Source organism: Pseudonaja textilis, chromosome 4 (assembly GCF_049901715.1).
Source record: "Pseudonaja textilis isolate UNSWEBS1 chromosome 4, rPseTex1.2, whole genome shotgun sequence".
NCBI lineage: Eukaryota > Metazoa > Chordata > Lepidosauria > Squamata > Elapidae > Pseudonaja > Pseudonaja textilis.
In genome coordinates this window covers 72,626,442-72,645,635 of record NC_141993.1, presented here as the reverse complement: position 1 = coordinate 72,645,635, position 19,194 = coordinate 72,626,442, and the positions used below count along the sequence as shown (strand labels likewise).

The window sequence follows — 19,194 nt, the reverse complement described above, 5'->3', positions numbered from 1 at the left end:
AAAAAAGCTTTTTTTAAAGGAATGGCTATTTCTTAAAGTTTAAGTTCAACACAATAGAACAAAAACGATTATGCTTCTTTATGAGAATCAGAAGTAAGATAAATCCATATTTTAAAGAGACCGCTATCAAAACACTGAAATATTTTAAATAAAATGTGACTTGTAGCAATGTATCAAAATGAAGTTAATTTTCAAATGTGATAAAATAAGAATTTATTTACATTCATTAATTGACCAAATAAGCAGTGGAATATCAATTCACTAATAAATATTTATTTAGTGGTGCATTTATCCAGATAGCATTTGCATTTTTCCTTGTTGAAAGGCAAAATCAACATACTCTTTTTAAAAATATGTATTTAATTCAGTCGTTTCCAGCCACGTTAAAATTGTATAGTTCCACCAATATTCCTGAATAAAATTCTACATTACATGATTGAAGTTAGAATATTAAGTCTTCATAATATCCAGGAAATATGTATTCCTTTGTTTTGTCTTTCTCCGGAAATTTAAATGATATAAATTAAGTATAGTGTTCTTGCATTTATTTTAAATAAATTATAATTAAATAATACATTATTTCATCTGTAACTTATCTTTGCTTTCATTGAAATTGATACAATGGTTTTCAAACTAAATTTCTTTAAAGTAAATTGCCTTGTGATCAATAAAACATTGGAATGAAGATTTAAACATGGTTAGAATCAGTAAACAAAGCTTTTATCTGTGTGCTAAAGAATAAATTAAGACCTGTTAAAACTGTTGAAGACTCTGTCTATGATGCCAAAGACTACACACCAAGGGAAGAATTCAATACAAAGCTAAATATCTTTAAACTCATTCAGATAGAAATAAATGAGCTGGAATCAGACTTTTTAGGTTCAGTTATGTTTAGATATTTTAAAAAATCAATGTAGCAAATAGTTAGTTGAAGCTAACTTTCTTCTCCAGCTTTAACCATCTGTTTTTAGTCTGGGGAAGAAAATTTATCCATCATTTCTCTGTTGATTGGATGCATCAAATATATACAAAATTCGGGGAAAATAAGAAACACAAAAATAATACTAGTGAAATTGGTAACTGAATCCTTAATAACAAACAATTAAAAAGAAACTTTAAAAACTATAAAAAGTAAAGCAAAACAATAAAAAAACACTTAAAAGATTATATAGAAGGGATTATAAATAAGGGATTAATAAGAAATTATATGGAATTTCACAACCAGGGTGTCAAACTTGAAGCACACTTATGCTGTTGCAACCATTATTGCTTCTCAATTTGCCAAAGAACCAAGGTGTGATGAGGGTGAGATGGAATGCAGGCTCCAGACTTCAAGAGGATGAGCTGTGAGAGCCAAGGACACTCCAGCATGTATTCGCCAAAACCAGAGACTTTTTTCTCATAACAATACAATGACACTCAATTGGGCAATGTGACTGCACTTATAGGGGGAGGACAGAAATCTGTACTGTCATTATGTGGCTTTGCGCAGGAATTAGGTAGAGCTGGTTTTGTCTTCATCAGTGATGAAATGATGTACTCAATAAAGTTTTGAATTCAGAGATTGGAAGGCCTCGAATGTGCTTGCTTTGGTTGGGTTCATCAGCCAGACATTGACACAGGGTACTGTTAGAGCCTGCATTTCATCAATCTAATATCTCTAAATATAAGCATAAAAGATATATAGCAGACATTCTGATGACTAGGAACAGATACTTCTGTAATGAGACTTTCAATGTCCTTGGAGAACCAATGATAAAGAAATTCCATTCTTGAAACAAGCACACCTTTGCACTGAACTGAAACAGTAATTCAGAACTGGCAATACAGCACTTACAGACCCCACTGATTACTAGATCCGCAAATACTGTATATACTTTTTTTTAAAAAAAAACCAGAAATATCATGAAATTTTGCTGAGTTCAATGTTCTCGTAAGATTTAAGGACAAGGTTTGGTGATATAATTTGGTGATATAATTTGTTCATTTGGACATAAGTGCCATAAAAGAAAATTATGGGGGCCAAAACCTTAAAAGATTGCCAAGCAAAAAATCAACCAGGATAGTCAGGGAAAAGAGAGAAGAAGAAGGAGTGGAGAATGAAACTGTGGCTAATCAACACACAGCAATCTTTTTTGTTTTATAAAAATTATTGTGAATATGTCTGTATAGAGCTACATACAAGTAATCTTTGACTTACAACCATTCATTTAGTGATTATTTGAATTTACAACAGCACTAAAAAAGGTGGCATACAACTGGTTTTGCACATATGACTGTTGCCTCATTCCCTTGATCAAATGTTGGTGCTTGGCAACAAGCGTGTAATTACAATGGTTGCAGCATACCAGGGTCAGTGATAGCTATTTGCAACCTTCCTAGAGGCCTCTGACAACTAAAGTCATTGTGGAAAGCTGGATTCACTTAACAACCATATGATTCACTTAACAACTGCAGTGATTCATTTGACAATCATGACAAAAAAGACTGTAAAATCAGGCATGTGTCGTTTAACAACTGCCTTGCTTAGCAACATAAATTCTGGTCACAATTGTGGTCATAAATCCAGGTTTTATCTATTGTATCTATCTATTCAGACATAACCAACATCTTGACTTATTTTTTCATACTTTATGGAAGCCTCTGTTATGGAGCCAAATATCATTCTTGTAAATAATAATGGAGTTATGTTTGTCTGGAATTGCACTGCCTGCGATGCAATCTAAGCATAGTACACAAAATTGTCTGCTACAATGTCTTACCTGTCAACAACTTCTCAGCTTCAACCACAGTAATACATGGGCGAATAATCTATACAAACTCAAGGTAAACTGCTTCAAACTTGATTGCAGAAAATATGACTTCAGCAACAGAGTGGGCCACACCTGGAATGCTCTACCTGACTCTGCTGTTATAGCCTCAAACCCTTACAGTTTCAACCTCAAACTATCTACTGTGGACCTCACCCCATTCCTAAGAAGTCCATAAAGGGGGCATGCATAAGTGCACCAGCGTGCCCTACCATCCCTGTTTTACTGTCCCCATTTATCTGTATTTACTTCCTTTGTTCATGTTTATGTTCATACTTATACCTGCTATCTTGTACATGTTTGACAAACAAATAAAAGGCTCCATTCCTTTTTTTAAAGAAAGAAATATATAGATAAGAATTTGTAAGTACATAAATAAGAAAGAAAGAAGCTGACTGTTCTGAAAAGCAACATTACTTAGATACCATCTAGCTGCATCTGATTCTTGGTAATTGTATGGGCAGATGTCCTCTAACTTTATCTATACCCGTGACAATCTGCAGTTCTTCCAAGGACATTCAAGGGATGTGCCTGATATGTCCATCCATCTCATCCATTGCTCTCTCTTTTTTTTTTTTTTTACAGCTCTCAGGTTTGCCAAGCACAACTGACTTTTTCCACCCCTAATCCATCACTTCCTTATATCTCATGTCTGAAGTTTATGAATTTCTGCTTGCTGAACATTGTCTCAACTGTCCTTTTTTAATTATTTTTTTCTCAAGGCCTATTTATTGGTTCTTCTTGCAGCCCATGGTACAACATTATCAGTAACAACTTCAGATCTGTAATTCAAAGGTGTTATTATTTCTCAATAGCCAGTGTTCACAACCATGACCTGGATGACTGAGAATCTCTACAGACTTCTGCTTTGAAGTGCACAGTTGGGGTACCTCCAATTTTGAGAATCCCTAGGAAGTACCAATTGAATTCTAATTATTAGTTTTCTTTAAATTTGTCATAATTAAAACTTACCCTGTATATAATTAATACTTGAATTTTAATCTATATATCATTTTAATTAAATGTAAAATTTGTTCTTAATTATTAAATGAAAACTATAGGCCAAACTTAGGCCTGATTAAACCATTAATTTTGTTCATGAAGGTACACAAATCCATTTGCAATTCAGTGGGAGATGTCACAGTGTTGAAGGACGTCTGCCTTAAGTAATGAGAAACAAAATGTCAAATCAGAATTTTATGAAAGGGAGGTGTCAAATAATGATAATGTAACATGGGCCTAAGTTTGACACCCGTTTTAGAACTTCAGTATTTTTTTTTTTTATGTCATGGCGATCAAAATGGGATGCAATATTCCAAATGTGGCCTTAGTTTACTATATATGAAATAGTAAATTCAATACTTCTGCCCTTAAAAAATAAAAAGTCCAGGTCAGCTGACCACCGAGAGCATTTTGCTCTTATTGGGGATTCAAATAGAGCAGACTTTCTTTGTCCATGTAGTGCTGATGTAATCTCAGTTCCCAGATTGATAAAGATTCAGCTGGCCATTTTATATGCAGCCACCTGCATGGTTCATCATTATCAGTGAACTGATCCACAAGAATTACCTGATAGTTTACACAAAGACAATAAAATAGAAAATGAGGACAAGTTCTTCCAATATGTTGGTGATATATTGCTGTACCCAGAAAATTGTTCAGTTTCTGGGTTTCTTGGAATTCCGTCTTTTTTCATTTTAGTGCCTCTTGCTAAAGATACTTAGTGAGAATTGTGCATAGAAAAGGAACAATTTCAGTATATCAGAGAGACTAAGAGCCTGACATCTGCTTTCTGAGAATGGGGGCATTTATTATCAAGCAAATATAAGTGACACCAAGTTGGAGAAAGCTGTTGGTATGATGATCAATCATATGTAAGCAAGCTATCATGTGTAAGTTATCTTATTTACTTTGTCTTTGGAACAATGTACATAGCTACATAGAGCCGCAACATTTATTAAACCAGAAGAAGTTACAAAGTTAGGAAAAATCAGAATACCCCCCAAAATGTTGGTTATTAGTTCAACTCAAAGTTTATAGGCATGGAAATTTATAGGCATGCAAAAATGTTTTCCATATGAACCAGGAAATAAAATAATTTGACCAAACTATACATAATAGGTGTGCATAAAGCTTTATCAACACTTATTACAAAGTATTTTATATAACGAAAAGGTAATTCAGGCCTCCCAAATGAATACAGACTTGTCCACACATTTATATTTCAAATCACTGTTTCCCAATTTGTTTGATTCACATCTATGGCTACACAAGAAAAAGCACAAGCAGTTATTTTACTTTATTATATACCACCCCACAGGATACAATCTATTTAAATGCAAACAGAATTTGAAAAGTAGATATATTCTTTCTTTTGATAAACTGATTCAATTTCTACAACAAACGTTCATTCCATTATGCTACCATTTAATCTTGCATTGTCAATATTAATTTCACTGAAGTGATTGATAGAAATAAATATTTTAATAACATTTAGCAATTAAATGCAGGTGCTTCTGTATAAAAGGGTATTATTGTTATTTTAAAATAATATCATCTTTATCAAAACTATATGCATGCTGTGGTATAATTTTAATTAGCTAATGACCATAGAAATAAAGTATGAAATCTTTCTGAAGATGTTTTCCTGTCCATTGCCCAAGTGCAATGCTGTAACAGTTTCCCACAAAGCAATTCATATGATCACAGATTAAATGCCCCTTGCTTTAATTCACTTCCATTAGTTAATGTTTAAAACCATGGGTTGGGTAAATATGAAATATGTTTCTTTATGATAAACAAGACAGAAGGGAGATCTTTCTTGGCACTTGGTTTATATCTACGTGTTATTCTTATAGCAGAGTGTCAAATATTTCATCAGGATATAAGAGGAAGCCTGAAAATATGCTGTCATCTTCAGCACTAACATAAACCCCATTCCAATCCCTTGTGACTTCTAGCCAGACTTGATCCCCTGCATTTAACTTCAGAATGGTAAGGAAGGATGCCTGGTCTATCTCTTGGCCATAGAGTGTCTCCCGACTTCTGATCATCTTCTTGTTCTGACAGACAATACTGATGCGGGCAGGACGCCCTCGTATTGTCATATGATAGGAGAAGACGTAAGCCCCAGCAATGCTGCAATTAAATTTCCCTGTCAATGGATTATAATGTTCCTGGTCGTTGTACAGTATCTTATCAAACTTAATAGGCAGGTTTGGGGGTGGGAAAGGTCTGGATAGACCAACACTAAAGGCTGATCTGGGGAGGGTTGGAGTCTCACCTTTTGGACCTTTGGGGCCTTTTGAACCTTTTTTACCAGGAGCTCCTCGGATTCCTTTGAAACCAAGACTTCCTTTCACCCCAGGAGGCCCCATCAAACCAATTGGACCCTGGTCTCCTTTATCACCCCTAATTCCAGGTTCTCCCTTTTCTCCCTTTTTCCCATCCTCCCCATGCCCACCTTCCACTCCTATGTCTCCTTTTACACCTTTTTCTCCTTTTGGCCCAACCTCACCCTTCTCTCCTCTTTCTCCTTTTTCCCCTGGATCCCCCAAATAGCCCTTTTCCCCAATGTCCCCCTTTTCTCCTTTTTCCCCATTTTCCCCATCAACACCTGATAACCCCAGTTCCCCCATGTCTCCTTTCTCTCCTTTGGTGCCATTCTCACAATTTTCCCCCTTGGAGCCCTTTTGTCCTTTGACTCCAGGAAGACCATGGTTTCCTTTATCGCCTTTAAATCCAACTTCACCTAGAAGTATTAAAGACATAAGTAAGAGGTTAAAAGGAAAAAACATCAAGCAACATCATGTTCCAGTTCATGCATCAGCTCTAAATTGCCAGGTCCTTTATTCTTATAGAAATGGGATTTGCCCCTTCCTGTCACCATAACAACTTGATTTCTAGAGTCTGTCTCTTTCACAAACAGTGTAGAAAAATACTGTGAATGAGGCATGAAAATATACAAGTATATCTGTGAAGAAATTATTGGTTGGAATAGGTGTTTATTGAAGCAAGGTAGTCCTCCACTATGGGAAGGAGCCCAATGTTTTAATAATTGCATGGACAACATTTACATATGACATATTTCTGTGCATTTTTAAAATGCATATGTCAGACAAGCACCAGAATACAGAAAAAGCCTTTTCAAATTAATACATACCCAACCCTATGAGAAAAGCACTATCCACCCATCATGTTGATGATAATAATAATAAGAATGATAATGGATAATCTCATAATAATCGTACTTCATTAAAATATTCCAAAGGCATTTAGAGTTGACGATAATAAAAGTAGAGTTCCTTCTAGTGCAGAGGTCACATTCTCGCGGCCCACAGGCCAATTGCGGCCCGCAGGACTATATCCTGTGGCCCTCACTGTGTATAATATAAATATAAAGTATAATATTATGCGGCCCAGCCTCACCCAGCCTCTGCCTCCAGCGGCCCCCAAGTAAATTGTGTTTGAGATCCCTGTTCTAGTGGCTCTCAGCCAACCATCATTATGCTGAAATAACTCTAATCTGGATATGCTGTCTCAAAAATTTCTGAGAGTCAAGAGAAGATGTTATTAGTCATTTTATGTGAAAATGACTATGATAATCTATTTTTGAGGATACATATAAATATATCAACCTAGGGCCACAAAGAAAGAGAACCTCATACCTTATAGATACTTTACTTCCTTGTTTTTTTCTCAGATCTTATGCAGCCTACCTGAGTCTCCGGGTCTGCCTGGATATCCTGGGAGTCCATTTGCTCCTTGATCACCATGTTCTCCTTTATCTCCTATGCATTGTTCCAAAATATGACATATTTATCTGTTAACTGTTAATGCACATTCATCATCTCAGTGTTGACATTTTTCTATCATAATTTGTTGGAAGACTAATTCGAATTAGGGCTCTTCATCCCATGTCTTAGCTCTGCTTTCTTTATCCCTTCAATAGGTCAACTAAATACATGAAAGTTCACTATTTACCTTTGGAAAATATTGCTACATCAATCCAATCCATGCTGGCTGTTGTTGTTTTTAAGAATTTTAATATTGTTCTTACCTTTGTTTCCTCTGAATCCTTTTGGTCCTGGTAATCCAGGAGTTCCTGGTAGACCAGGACGGCCTTTTTCTCCTACTTCTCCTTTAAGTCCTATTTAAAAAAACAAGGGAAGTACATTACTTGAAAAGATTCGTATGTCACAGGATTAAAGACAGTGTACTTAATACAGTTGTTTAGTTTTGCTATCCTAAGTCTTTGGGTTCTTTTTCTATATTGTTATTACTACAGGTAGTCCTCGACTTATAAACATTCATTTATAAGTTGAAGTTACAACAGCACTGGGGGAAAATGGCATCACCATTTTTCATACTTGTGACTATTGCAGCATCCCCATGGTCACGATCAAACTTCAGACATTTGGCAACTGGTTCATATTTAGGACAGTTGCATTGACTTGGGGTCATGGGATCGCTTTTTATGAACTACTGACAAGCAAAATCAATGGGAAAGCCAGATTCACTTAACAACCATGTTACTAACTTGACAAATAGAGTGATTCACTGAACAACTGTGGCGAGAAAGGTCACAGAATGGGGAAAAATTGGCTTAACCATTGTCTGGCTTGGCAATAGAAATTTGGAGCTACCTGTACTATTATTGTTATTTGCTACCTGTAGAATAGGAAGGCTACCTTTGAAAGTAATTATTATGTGTTCCTGTTTGTTGAAAATCAACAACAAACTTTCAAAGCTACTGATAGGCTTTTCACCATGACAAAAATAGATAAAACTGCTCAAAATAAAGACGAGTGACATCAGCTTTGTTTTATTTTTGAATAGACACCCACTTTATCTGCTGTTATGATACTTCTCCTGCCACCGCCCACCCATCTTAGAACCTACACAGAGTTCTAAACAAATTCATACCTCCACTGTTGCTAAAGAGCGGTGGGGGGGCGGAGAGACACTTGATTCATATCTTGCTAACTCTGTAGATGCATGATAGTATTTTATATTCATTCTGGTTTAGAAGATTTTCCTTTGTAAGAATCTAAAAACAGGTTGCTTTTCCAATCCAAATAAAGATTGATTTTTATACTAGTTTAAGACTTTCTGATTCATCATGGACATCCTGGCTGTATCTCTGGCAGCTTCCCAAAAGAATAAAGTCTTTTACTCAAACTTCCATGGTAGCTCAAAAAATATATGTTTGAATTAAGGAGTGGTAACAGATCAGGGGGCTGCATCTTGTCCCTCTTCTACAACACCTCCTTAACTCAAATTAGTATTGAAAAGAGCCAAGGTGGCACAGTGGTTAGAATGAAGTACTGCAGGCTACTTCTGCTGAGTGCTGTCTGCCTGCAATTTGGCAAATAGAATCTCACTAGGCTCAGGTCAACTCAACCTTCTATCCTTCCAAGCTGGGTAAAATGAGGACCCAGATTGTTGGGGGCAATATGCTGCCTCTGTAAACTGTAAAAGCACTGTGAAGCAGTGTATAAGTCTAAGTACTATTGCTATTGTCCTGGGCATGCATGACTTGTGTGCAAGCTCAGGAAAAGTCACAGCCCCCCTTTAAAAAGCAGTCAAGAGATAAAGCTGCTATGGTGGATATGAAACATCTTTGCTTGGCCTGAATATAACATATTTCTGTATCAGGCCAGTGCCCCATCTAATCCAGCATTCTAAATGATATCGTAATCAATCAGGATGCATTCAGAAAGAAAGTTCATAAATGAATCAGAAGTTGGGCATCCACTTCTACCATTGCTTCCTATCAGCTGATATTTAAGGCAATATGCTTTTGGTACACCCATTAAGGCTAGCAGCTGCTGACAATCTGTTTCTCCTGTCCAATTTTGCAAAGGTTTTATTTTATTTTATTCCAGTTACTTTTCTCTACCTGGCAATCCTGTTTCTCCAGGTTCCCCTTTCTCCCCTGGAGATAAAGCACAACAATCGCAGCAGTTAAAAAAGAAGTCCGAAGAGTCCAGAGTAAAGTTTTCAAATGGGAAGAGTGTGGTGGCTGTTCTGAAGGCATAGTGTGGCGTAGACAATTCTGTTAGGACATCATTCTTTTCAGGTATTTCGGTGAGGAGGCTGTCTTCTGCGAAGGACGCATCAGAAGCATCTGGGTTCTTGGTGGTTTCCATCTCAATCGCTCTTATTTTAGTAAACTTTGGAAATGGGGTACTTTTTCCTTCAATAGTAAAATCAGCAATTGTCGTTAATAGGAAGGTGCAGGACCAAATCAGACACCACATTTTTGCAGCTGTAAGGAATAATTAATGCAAATCATAATGTAAATATTTATACTATACTTTACTATTTATGCTATACAGGAAGCCTGATGATGGCAGATGACATTCTGCCGAAACATTGCTGCAACTTTAAAAGCACAACTACAATGACGTGGGAAAATACCCGAACAAAGCTGAATGCCATACATGTAAGTACCCGCAAAAACTTAAGAAAATATATATATATATATTCTGTGTGTGTGTGTGTGTGTGTATGTGTGTGTGTGTGTGTTAAGAAAACTGTAATAAGAAAGAGCAATAGGGGTGATTTTTTGTTGCAATACACAAGTCAGCATCCTTGTTGATAAGCTTAGATGTTTTTGTCAAATAGACCGCCATCCAATTAACACCTTTCCTAATAATACTACAGTACATGATGTTGATTTACATGTAGGTACGTCTGTAGCAAAACTTGCATCAGCATATGCAGTGAAACTTAGTTCATCCTTAGGCTCCAAATATAATGCATAATGCATCATTTGTTTAAGATATCTCAACACACGCTTAGCAGCTTGCCAGTGCCTTTCAGTAGGCTCAGCATTAAACCTGGCTAATTGGTTGACACATGCGCTATGTCTGGCCTAGACCAATTACTAAAATAGGATAAACTACCAATTAATGATTGATAAATGTCTTTATCAAAAACAGGACTTTGCACATCACTGTGGCTAAACTCCTGGCTCATTGGTGTCTTAGTTGGTTTACAAAGTTCCATTATAAAGTTCTTCAGTAACTGGTTAATTTTATCTGCCTTAGTTTTATCTATTTTCAAACCAAGATACTGTTTAATCTCACCTAAATGTTTGATTTTAAATTTCTTCTCTAACAGTGAAATAATCCCAGTAGCTTCTTGCTCAGTTTTAGTGATTAATGATATGTCATCAGTGAACAATAGCAACAATGAAACTACACCATCACTTTCCTTTTTGAATAAACATGGATCAGCCATGCCAGCTACAAAACCTATCTTAGTTGATTCCTTAACTATGTGCTGGTTCCACTCATATTCCGATTGCTTCAAGCCATAAAGACTCTTTTTCAATCTCCAGCAATCAGTTTTGTGAGAATGAGTGCACTCAGGGAAACATAGTGAGAGTGGTGATGAATAACACACAACCAGCACACAGATACACTGAATAGTAAAATGTAAGTTTTACTTCCTGTAAATGGGTAAACAAAGTCCAACGAACAGTCCAAATCATATGCAGTTAAAGCAGTTAGTATTCAAAATAATCAGTCCAGGGATAATCCAAAAACAAAGTCTTTTTCTTTACCAGTATCATAAACAAAGTTCAGTAAACAGAGTTGGTGAATAGTTGCAAGACTCACAGCAATTCAAGCAGAATGACAATCAGGAAAAAGGAAAAAGGAAATGCAAAAAAAGAACAAACCAAATTTCTGGCTCCATCTTATGGCCATTGGAGGAACCTCAGCCAATCACAATTACAACATTCTCTTAAAGATACAACAGTATTAAATGACTATCCTGGTTTATATATTGCCAACCCAACTGTTATCTGACTATCATTCCTAACATTTGGTCTTTCAAACTCTTTATTTTTTACTTCTTTTGATGAAATAACCAGCTAAGATACACATGCTGTGTATCCAATTTTCTATTTAAAATAAAATTCAGTAGGGACTCGTATTACACCAATGATGTATGTCAAACCATTCCAGCTAATTAAAACTGTACCTGTTCCTTCTTTACGTACATGCTTCATGCATCTCTAATAGTCCCATACCTAAGCAGGTGCTGGGAACAGTTAAAACAATATGGCCATATCTCACTTGATTACTCATCTCTTCCTTTTTCATGCTCTTATGGGATTACTCTTCCATAAGGTGATGAATAGCATAATTACTAACTACCACATATGTTGACTTCATTTTCAGGTCTATTTTTAACCTGTTCCATTTGCCCTCCCATAAGAATTCTAGTCTACATGCCACTCTCATTTCATCTGTTACTGCGGCATTTGGTCAACTGGCCATGTTTTCCTCAAAGCAAAGAAGCAAAATCCTAACAACTGTTTGACACACTCAGAGCAACAAATCCAGGACTTCCTTCAACACCCGTATTACACATCAAGCTTATTTCCACTATTGAACAAGGAGGAATAGAAAAGTGTTAATCCTTGACTTTGAGCCCAAAATTTATGTTGCTAAGTGCAACAGTCATTAAGTTTTGCTCCATTTTATGTATAAACTTTCTCACCACAGTTGTTAAGTGAATATGGCTTTCCCATTGACTTTGCTTGTCAGAAGGTTGCACAAGATGATCACATGACCCCATGGACACGGCATAAAGACATGCCAGTTGCCAAGCATCAAAATTCTGATCACGTGACCATAGCTATCCTGCAACAATTGTAAGTGTGATAAATGATCGTGTCATTTTTTTTTACTGGAACCCATACAGCAAATAGTGAAATGAATAAAGCTGAGATTACTCTTGAAGGTTTGTAATCTTTTATGTTTGGGTATCAGCTCATAGTCATATTCTCTGGCCTTTACCTATTCAATGGAATGGTGATGTTCTTACATTGATATATGCTTGGACTCTCCATTTAATAAAAAAAATAATTATTATAAGGAAATATAATCAGGCTGAGAATAAGTGCAAAATGACCAGAAGAGAAAATTGGTTTGGCTGTAGATATTAATAGACTTGTCTATATCTGTATCACACTAGTATAGAATATTTATTTATTTTTGTTTGTTTGTTTGTCAAGCATGTATGAGAAAACAAGTATAAGTATGAACATAACATATAAACATATAAGTATAAACAGGTAGAAGTATATACATAATAAACAAGTATGAATAAATGGATAAAATGGGGACAGTAAGGCAGGGATATTAGGCACACTGGTGCGCTTATGCATGCCCCCTTACAGACCTCTTAGGAGTGAAGTGAAGTCCACGGTAGATAGTTTAAGGTTAAAGTTTTGGAGGTTTGAGGATGTAACAACAGAGTCAGGTAGTAAGTTCCAGGCATTGACCACTCTGTTGCTAAAGTCGTATTGTCTGCAATTGAGTTTGGATCCCCAAGGTAAGTTAATAAGGCAAACCTGTCCTAACTTTCACAGAAAAGACTAGTACTTTTGAGTAACAAGACTCTTACATTAAGCCAAATTTTAAAGGGTCTCCAAACTTGACAACTTTAAGTCTTGTGGACTTCCTCATGACCTGGCTGGGAATTCTGGGAGTCAAAGTCCACAATTCTTAAAGTTTTCAGATTTGGTGACCCCAGCACTAAAAATTAACATAGAACCTTTGAGACAAAAGCAAGAAAGGAAAGCTTGAGTACAGTAGAAGTCTTCAAATCCCATTCTATTTGGGAATGTGGATGCAATAATGCTCACCACCCTTCAAAATGGATCTTCCTAGATGATCCTCTTTGGTAACAAGAATTCCTATAACAATACAGTCATAGAAATAGCTAAATGGACACTTTTATCAAAATAACATTCTTCTGTGTCATGGATCTCAAAAAGACTTTCCATATATTTGCTTTAGATTAAAACTGGATGGAGAAATCCACAGGTTTTACAAGGAAACCATTTCATATCTATCTCAGAAAAGGCATATATGATATATGATATAATAATAATATGTCCAATTGTTCTTTCTCAGAAGTAGAGCAGAAATATTTTTTCCTATGCAAGATCAAATACAAAAATCCAACCATTATCTACAAATGATGAAAATGTTTTTTAATATTACATAGCAACTTTAAAAACTTTATGGATGAGTGGGATATTTATATAAGCCTGAGTGAACAGGAACATTCTGAGAGCCAAAAATTTTTCAAAGTAGCTCATTCAGAGCACTACAGAGCTAAATAACTGTGAGATGATTTCATAATGACTATCAAGTCAAGCTCAATTACACACATTAAAAGGTTTTAATATGAAGCAAATTGTAACTCAATGAAATAGGAAGACATTTCTTTGGGCTATAACTTATTCTGCATGTTCATAAGATTTCAAATAGATTTGCTTATTACAAGATGGGTGTTGTGAGACCAAGCCAAATAATTAGCATATTACTTCGTGGGCTTTCCAGAAACTCTCCATAGTTAACTAAAACAAACTATGAAAAAATAGTTTCACATAACCAATAGACAACCCATTTATATGGTAACATATCGTTGGGGAATGTTTCTTTCAAAATCACATCCAGCTTAAATATTTAGGAAAACTCTTTTGGCTTAACTGCACCTGTGACTGGGGGCTCCTCATTCAAATGAAATGCAGTGTATACTTCCAACTGGAATGATCTAGAGAAGAAAGTGATGCTTTGTTTTAAATCTTTCTTTCTGTGGGTTCCAAATGCATTCACAACTTGCCTTGGGCAACTTAGATATATGTTCCAAATGTAGTCAAAATGTCCATTAGAAGCTACTCATATTATCACTGAAAATATAAATTTGAACTGTATGGGACTGGATGCTGTCCACTCCTCTTCTTGTCAGAAAGAAAGGAGTCTTATACCTATACTGTCCTATGTGCAGGTGATGTCTTCATACTATAGGCAGTCCTCGACTTATGACCACAATTGAGCCCAAAATGTCTGTTGTTAAGCAAAACATTTGTTAAGTGAGTTTTGCCCCATTTTATAATCCTTCTTGCCAAAGTTGTTGAGTGAATCATTGCAGTTGATAAGTTAGTAACATAGTTGTTAAGTGAATCTGTCTTTCCCATTGATTTTGCTTGTCAAAGGTTGCAAAAGGTGATCGTGTGACCTTGGGACACAGGAAGGATGGAGAGAGGGAGGGGGGAGGAGGAAAGGAAGGAAGGAAGGAAGGTAGTTAAAGTTGTTAAGACAATCTTTCCAAAAAAGAAAATTAGAAAAAAATTACAAGCACTTTCAAAAATCCTACATAATGCTCAGCTTCTCCCATAGTCAAATGATTATCTTTCTCACATTACCACAGAAAGAAGAAGAAGGACACAAAAATCAGAAGAACTGAAAAGAAAGAGAAATTATCTGCTACAATGTCCTACCAGTCAATGGCTACTTCAGCTTCAACCGCAACAATACAAGAGCACACAACAGATACAAACTCAGTGTAAACTGCTCCAAACTTGACTGCAGAAAGTACAACTTCAGCAACAGAGTGGTCAATGCCTGGAATGCACTACCTGACTCTGTTGTTACAGCTTCTAACCCCCACTCCTTTAATCTTAAACTATCCACAATTGACCTCACTCCATTCCTAAGAGGTCTATAAAGGGACGTGCATGAGGGCACAATTGTGCCTACCGTCCCCATTTATTGTCCCCATTTATTTTTATCTATTTCCTGTATTCGTACTCAGGTTTATATTTCTACCTATTATCTTGTAAGCGATTGACAAATCAAATAAATAAATCAAATAAAAATAAATTGGGGCGGGGGGGGCAAAACCAAACAGAGATTAGGCAAGGGGAAAGGAAGAATTAGGGCAAAGAAAAGAAAAAAAGATAAAAGTTCTGCTTGGGTGATTTGTTCACACAGTATGTAAAACTCAGTGTCCAAGTAATACTGACCATCTCCTCACATTAGTGAAATTACCATTTGATTCAAATGTAGTATGGTCAAATGCAATAAGAAGCCTTTGCTGCCAGATGATTGGATCCAGTGCTACATGGTTTGCATAAATAGCATATCACTAATTCCGTTCTTTTCTAGTGTTGTTATATTTAGAAAAAATGTACTTGTGTGTATGTATGTTTAATGTATTTGAGTTTAGGAGCAAAATGGTAATTTAAAAAAAACCATGTTTACTTCGTTATCATCACAGAGAGACAGAAGTATAAGTAGTTCACTCCAGAGAATACTTTGTCCCCAACGTGGTAAGAGATCTGTGTTGCCAAAAAAACGGATAATAAGACACCAACCTCAGGATCCCCAGCTTTAAGGTAAGCCAAGAGACAAACAAGAGAGAGGTTGTTTCAAAGACCCTGACAGTGGGTTCATACAAGATGTGAAGGCTTATGTGGTCAGTCTACTTTTCAGGTCTGCTCTGATATGTTCTAATCCAAACAACTGTAGACAATCTGTTGCATTGTAAGAGTTCCATAACTCAAACAATTAGCAAGGTAACGGCCTTTGGGCTTTACTGAAGCAGAACGCCAATAGAAACATTCAGGAAAGGACCTTCAGATAGACTTGTCTCTATCAAAGTCTAACCTCTGGCAAACAGAACTGAGCAGCAAGGATGGCAATACATGATTAAAAGTGGGAAGGGGGAGGCTTAAAGCATCAGCAGTATACATTATGAAAAAAAGTGCATGATAAAGACATATAATTTTTTTTAAAAAAAATTCACACCTCCCCTGGCCTCTCTTTTCATCTTCCCAAAGGACACATGCCTCACAGTTTGGAAATCTTGCTCTGCTAAATGAAATGATATTTTTGGAAAAGAGAATCTCTGCATCCTTACTTGGCTGTATTTGTTGTATTGTTGCATCAGTTCTTAATTTTATAGTGTGTTACATGATGGTTATGCATGATTTATGCCATTCATATAAGATCAACATGTTTTTATGATTAAAAACACAAATTGTTCTTAATCATGCACACATCTATACTATTAGCTGAATGAGGGCATTGATGCAATTCCCACAGCTCCCACATAGCCATAGACTTTCAGTAGTAATGCTTGTTCAACAAGCAGGAACTTGCTTGGAAAGCCACTGCCAGTCAAAGTTAGAACTTGAAATTAGATAATCAACAGCCAGATGGTACCTTCCTCTATTCATAATGAACAGCTTTTCCAGAGAAGATCTACAATTTGTTTTATTGGTTTCCTTTGTGAAATAGATTGTTTTATATATCAATACATATACTTCATATTTATATTTAATCCTCTATTCAAAGGTACCAATCCTAGAGAAGATACCTTCCTGATGCATTAGGCAACAACTCTCACAATCTCTGTCAAAAACTGGCCATTTAGAATTTTTGGGAGTGTCAATACCGGGACAATTTCTCTATTACTCTCGAACCAACATTCTTTTACTTTAAAACTCCGTTCTGTAGAATTATAGACTCTATCTGGATTTTATACAATTACAGAATTTACCTGAGCTTCCAGCATTTTGTGATCCTTAATACATTTTCATCCTTAATGCTTCCATCCAAAATTTTGTAAACGTGAAGCTAACTTCTAGTCTATGTACCAGCATGCGAGCTCTTTCAAGCCAGAGATATTAGAATGTCATTTATCAAAGGTGGTTCACCACATGTACTTTCTGATATGAATGTGATAATATCATATGTTTAGAGATGAATATTTATGGCAATAGATATGTCCAGATGAATATCTATAGGTACTTAGCATGTATATGTCTTACTAAACATGGGAACTACATAACAAACAGAAATGACTGTTTTATCATCTAAAAATAGGTATTGGCACATTTCAAAATCATATGGGATTCTGACCACATTTTCTTTTAGAACCAAGTAGGCAGACAATTTATTTGTTTGTATCATTCCCTTATTATTTTTACAAATAAGTCAAGGGGGTGAACATATCTTAAAGAAAAGTGTGACTGAGTCTATATATTGGGAACTAAATTCTAGATTTCAATCTTAGATTTAATATTCAAGAGCTGCTCAAATTAATGATATATAATTGTAATGAATGCATTCCATTCAGATTGAACAAATTATTCTTGCTTTCTGCTTATTCCCTTTGCTTTCTTTCCTTAGTGACACCTCCTCTGCATGTCCAAGTAGGACTTGGAAGGTCTCTTGTTTGTTAACTGCTGCAAATTAACGCAAAGAATGGTGAGTTAGATGTCTGGTGTTGATATAAACAGCTTCCTATCTTCCTAACTCATTGATATCTGGAGTGATCCATTTTCTATTTTTTCATTTCATATTTATGTTCCTCAGCCTCTTGATACATTCTGTATAAAATACCATATTACTTTTACAGCATTGCACTTGAAGTGTTTGGTGAACAAAATGGCCCAAAATATTCTAACTAAAATATTAAGCATCTATACTTCATAAATACATTTTGTTATTGTTATTAACAATATATATATTTGTTTAGCTTCAGTATCTTCTTTTTAGTTCTGGTTTAATATGCATATTAAAGTGAATTTAATAACTCTGATGTTGCGTTTGTTTTCAAAAGAAAATTATCAGGATTGTTGTTTGTTTATTTTTAACTTCATTCTGACAACTTCCATCTTGACTTTTTCCAGAAAAAGTAGGTCATCTTTTTGCAGTCATTCAAATTCTTTTTGTATAATTGCTTTGGTGAATTAGCTTCAACTGACAGCAACATCAGAAGTCCCAATATTTCTTGAAATACAGACATCATTTTAAAAAAAGAAAGCTTATTATCTCCTACCTTAAGAATATTCTTATCAGGAGTAATCACTCTGTAGAGTACATTGCAGTAGACAATCTTAATCTTCAGTGCTAGTGAGTTATTTTGTTTCTTTTATTACTTTAATAATGGCCAATGAGAGAATGTAGAAAGGAAAAAAGAACTGGGATTGGTGACTTTTTCAGAAAGTCAACAGTATGACACTGAAATTGGAGAAAATGTAAATTCAGTGCCCTTCACAGATCTGAGTTATGTGATAGGTTTCTTTAGTCAGGTACTTGAAAGATGAGTGGATTTCAATTAAGCAACTGTGATGTGATTCTTTTTAATAAATGTTAGATTTATAGATGGCTTTTCCTCAAAAGCCTTCATGTGTTCTATCTACAGCATCTTTCCTCACAAGTTTATCTGTATGACAGCATTATGACATAAGTTTGATGAGAAAGAAATGACCAAGTGAACTTCCAAGAATGAGTGAATATGGATGCCTGTAATCCTAAATTTTACAAAGTAAATTCCCTTCAAGTTGAATTCAGCTCCTGATTAATTCATGAGTACATCTTTACTGTTTTCTTGACACATACAATACATACAATAGTGATTTTCCATTGCCTTATTATTCTGGGATATTTTTATGTAGCCCCTTGGATTTCCTCGTAGCTTGTCATATGAGTACTAACTAGGCTTGACTTGGCTTAACTTCTGCTCCCAAACAATGCCAGCCAGGTGCTGCCATATGTTGAGATGT

At 35.6% G+C, this 19,194-nt stretch overlaps 1 protein-coding gene across 3 annotated transcripts; it reads right to left on the bottom strand.

Annotated features, from left to right (window-relative positions):
• Nucleotides 1-4,662: 4,662 nt before the first annotated feature.
• OTOL1 (otolin 1) lies at nucleotides 4,663-18,516 on the bottom strand. 3 transcript variants are annotated; one of them, XM_087933373.1, is made up of 6 exons: nucleotides 18,468-18,506; nucleotides 14,335-14,393; nucleotides 9,712-10,080; nucleotides 7,870-7,959; nucleotides 7,529-7,600; nucleotides 4,663-6,561 (listed from the first exon to the last, which is right to left on the bottom strand). In XM_087933373.1, exons 3-6 carry the CDS (start codon nucleotides 10,070-10,072, stop codon nucleotides 5,663-5,665), a joined length of 1,422 nt encoding a protein of 473 aa, XP_087789499.1. In that variant the 5' UTR covers nucleotides 10,073-10,080; nucleotides 14,335-14,393; nucleotides 18,468-18,506; the 3' UTR covers nucleotides 4,663-5,662. The 3 variants fall into 3 exon arrangements, with proteins under 3 accessions (XP_087789499.1, XP_087789501.1, XP_087789500.1); XM_087933375.1 differs by lacking the exon at nucleotides 14,335-14,393 and having other exon boundaries at nucleotides 9,712-10,008; nucleotides 18,468-18,516; XM_087933374.1 differs by lacking the exons at nucleotides 14,335-14,393; nucleotides 18,468-18,506 and adding an exon at nucleotides 12,626-12,650.
• Between the last annotated feature and the right edge of the window lie 678 nt (nucleotides 18,517-19,194).

Excerpts from the sequence above, each read along its gene's own strand:
- OTOL1 (XM_087933373.1), bottom strand. The coding sequence starts at position 10,072 with ATGTGGTGTCTGATTTGGTCCTGCACCTTCCTATTAACGACAATTGCT. Across the intron at positions 7,960-9,711 it reads TGGAGAAACAGGATTGCCAG|GACTTAAAGGAGAAGTAGGA; the intron begins GTAGAGAAAAGT and ends TTTTTTAAATAG. Across the intron at positions 7,601-7,869 it reads AGGATTCAGAGGAAACAAAG|GAGATAAAGGAGAACATGGT; the intron begins GTAAGAACAATA and ends AACAATGCATAG.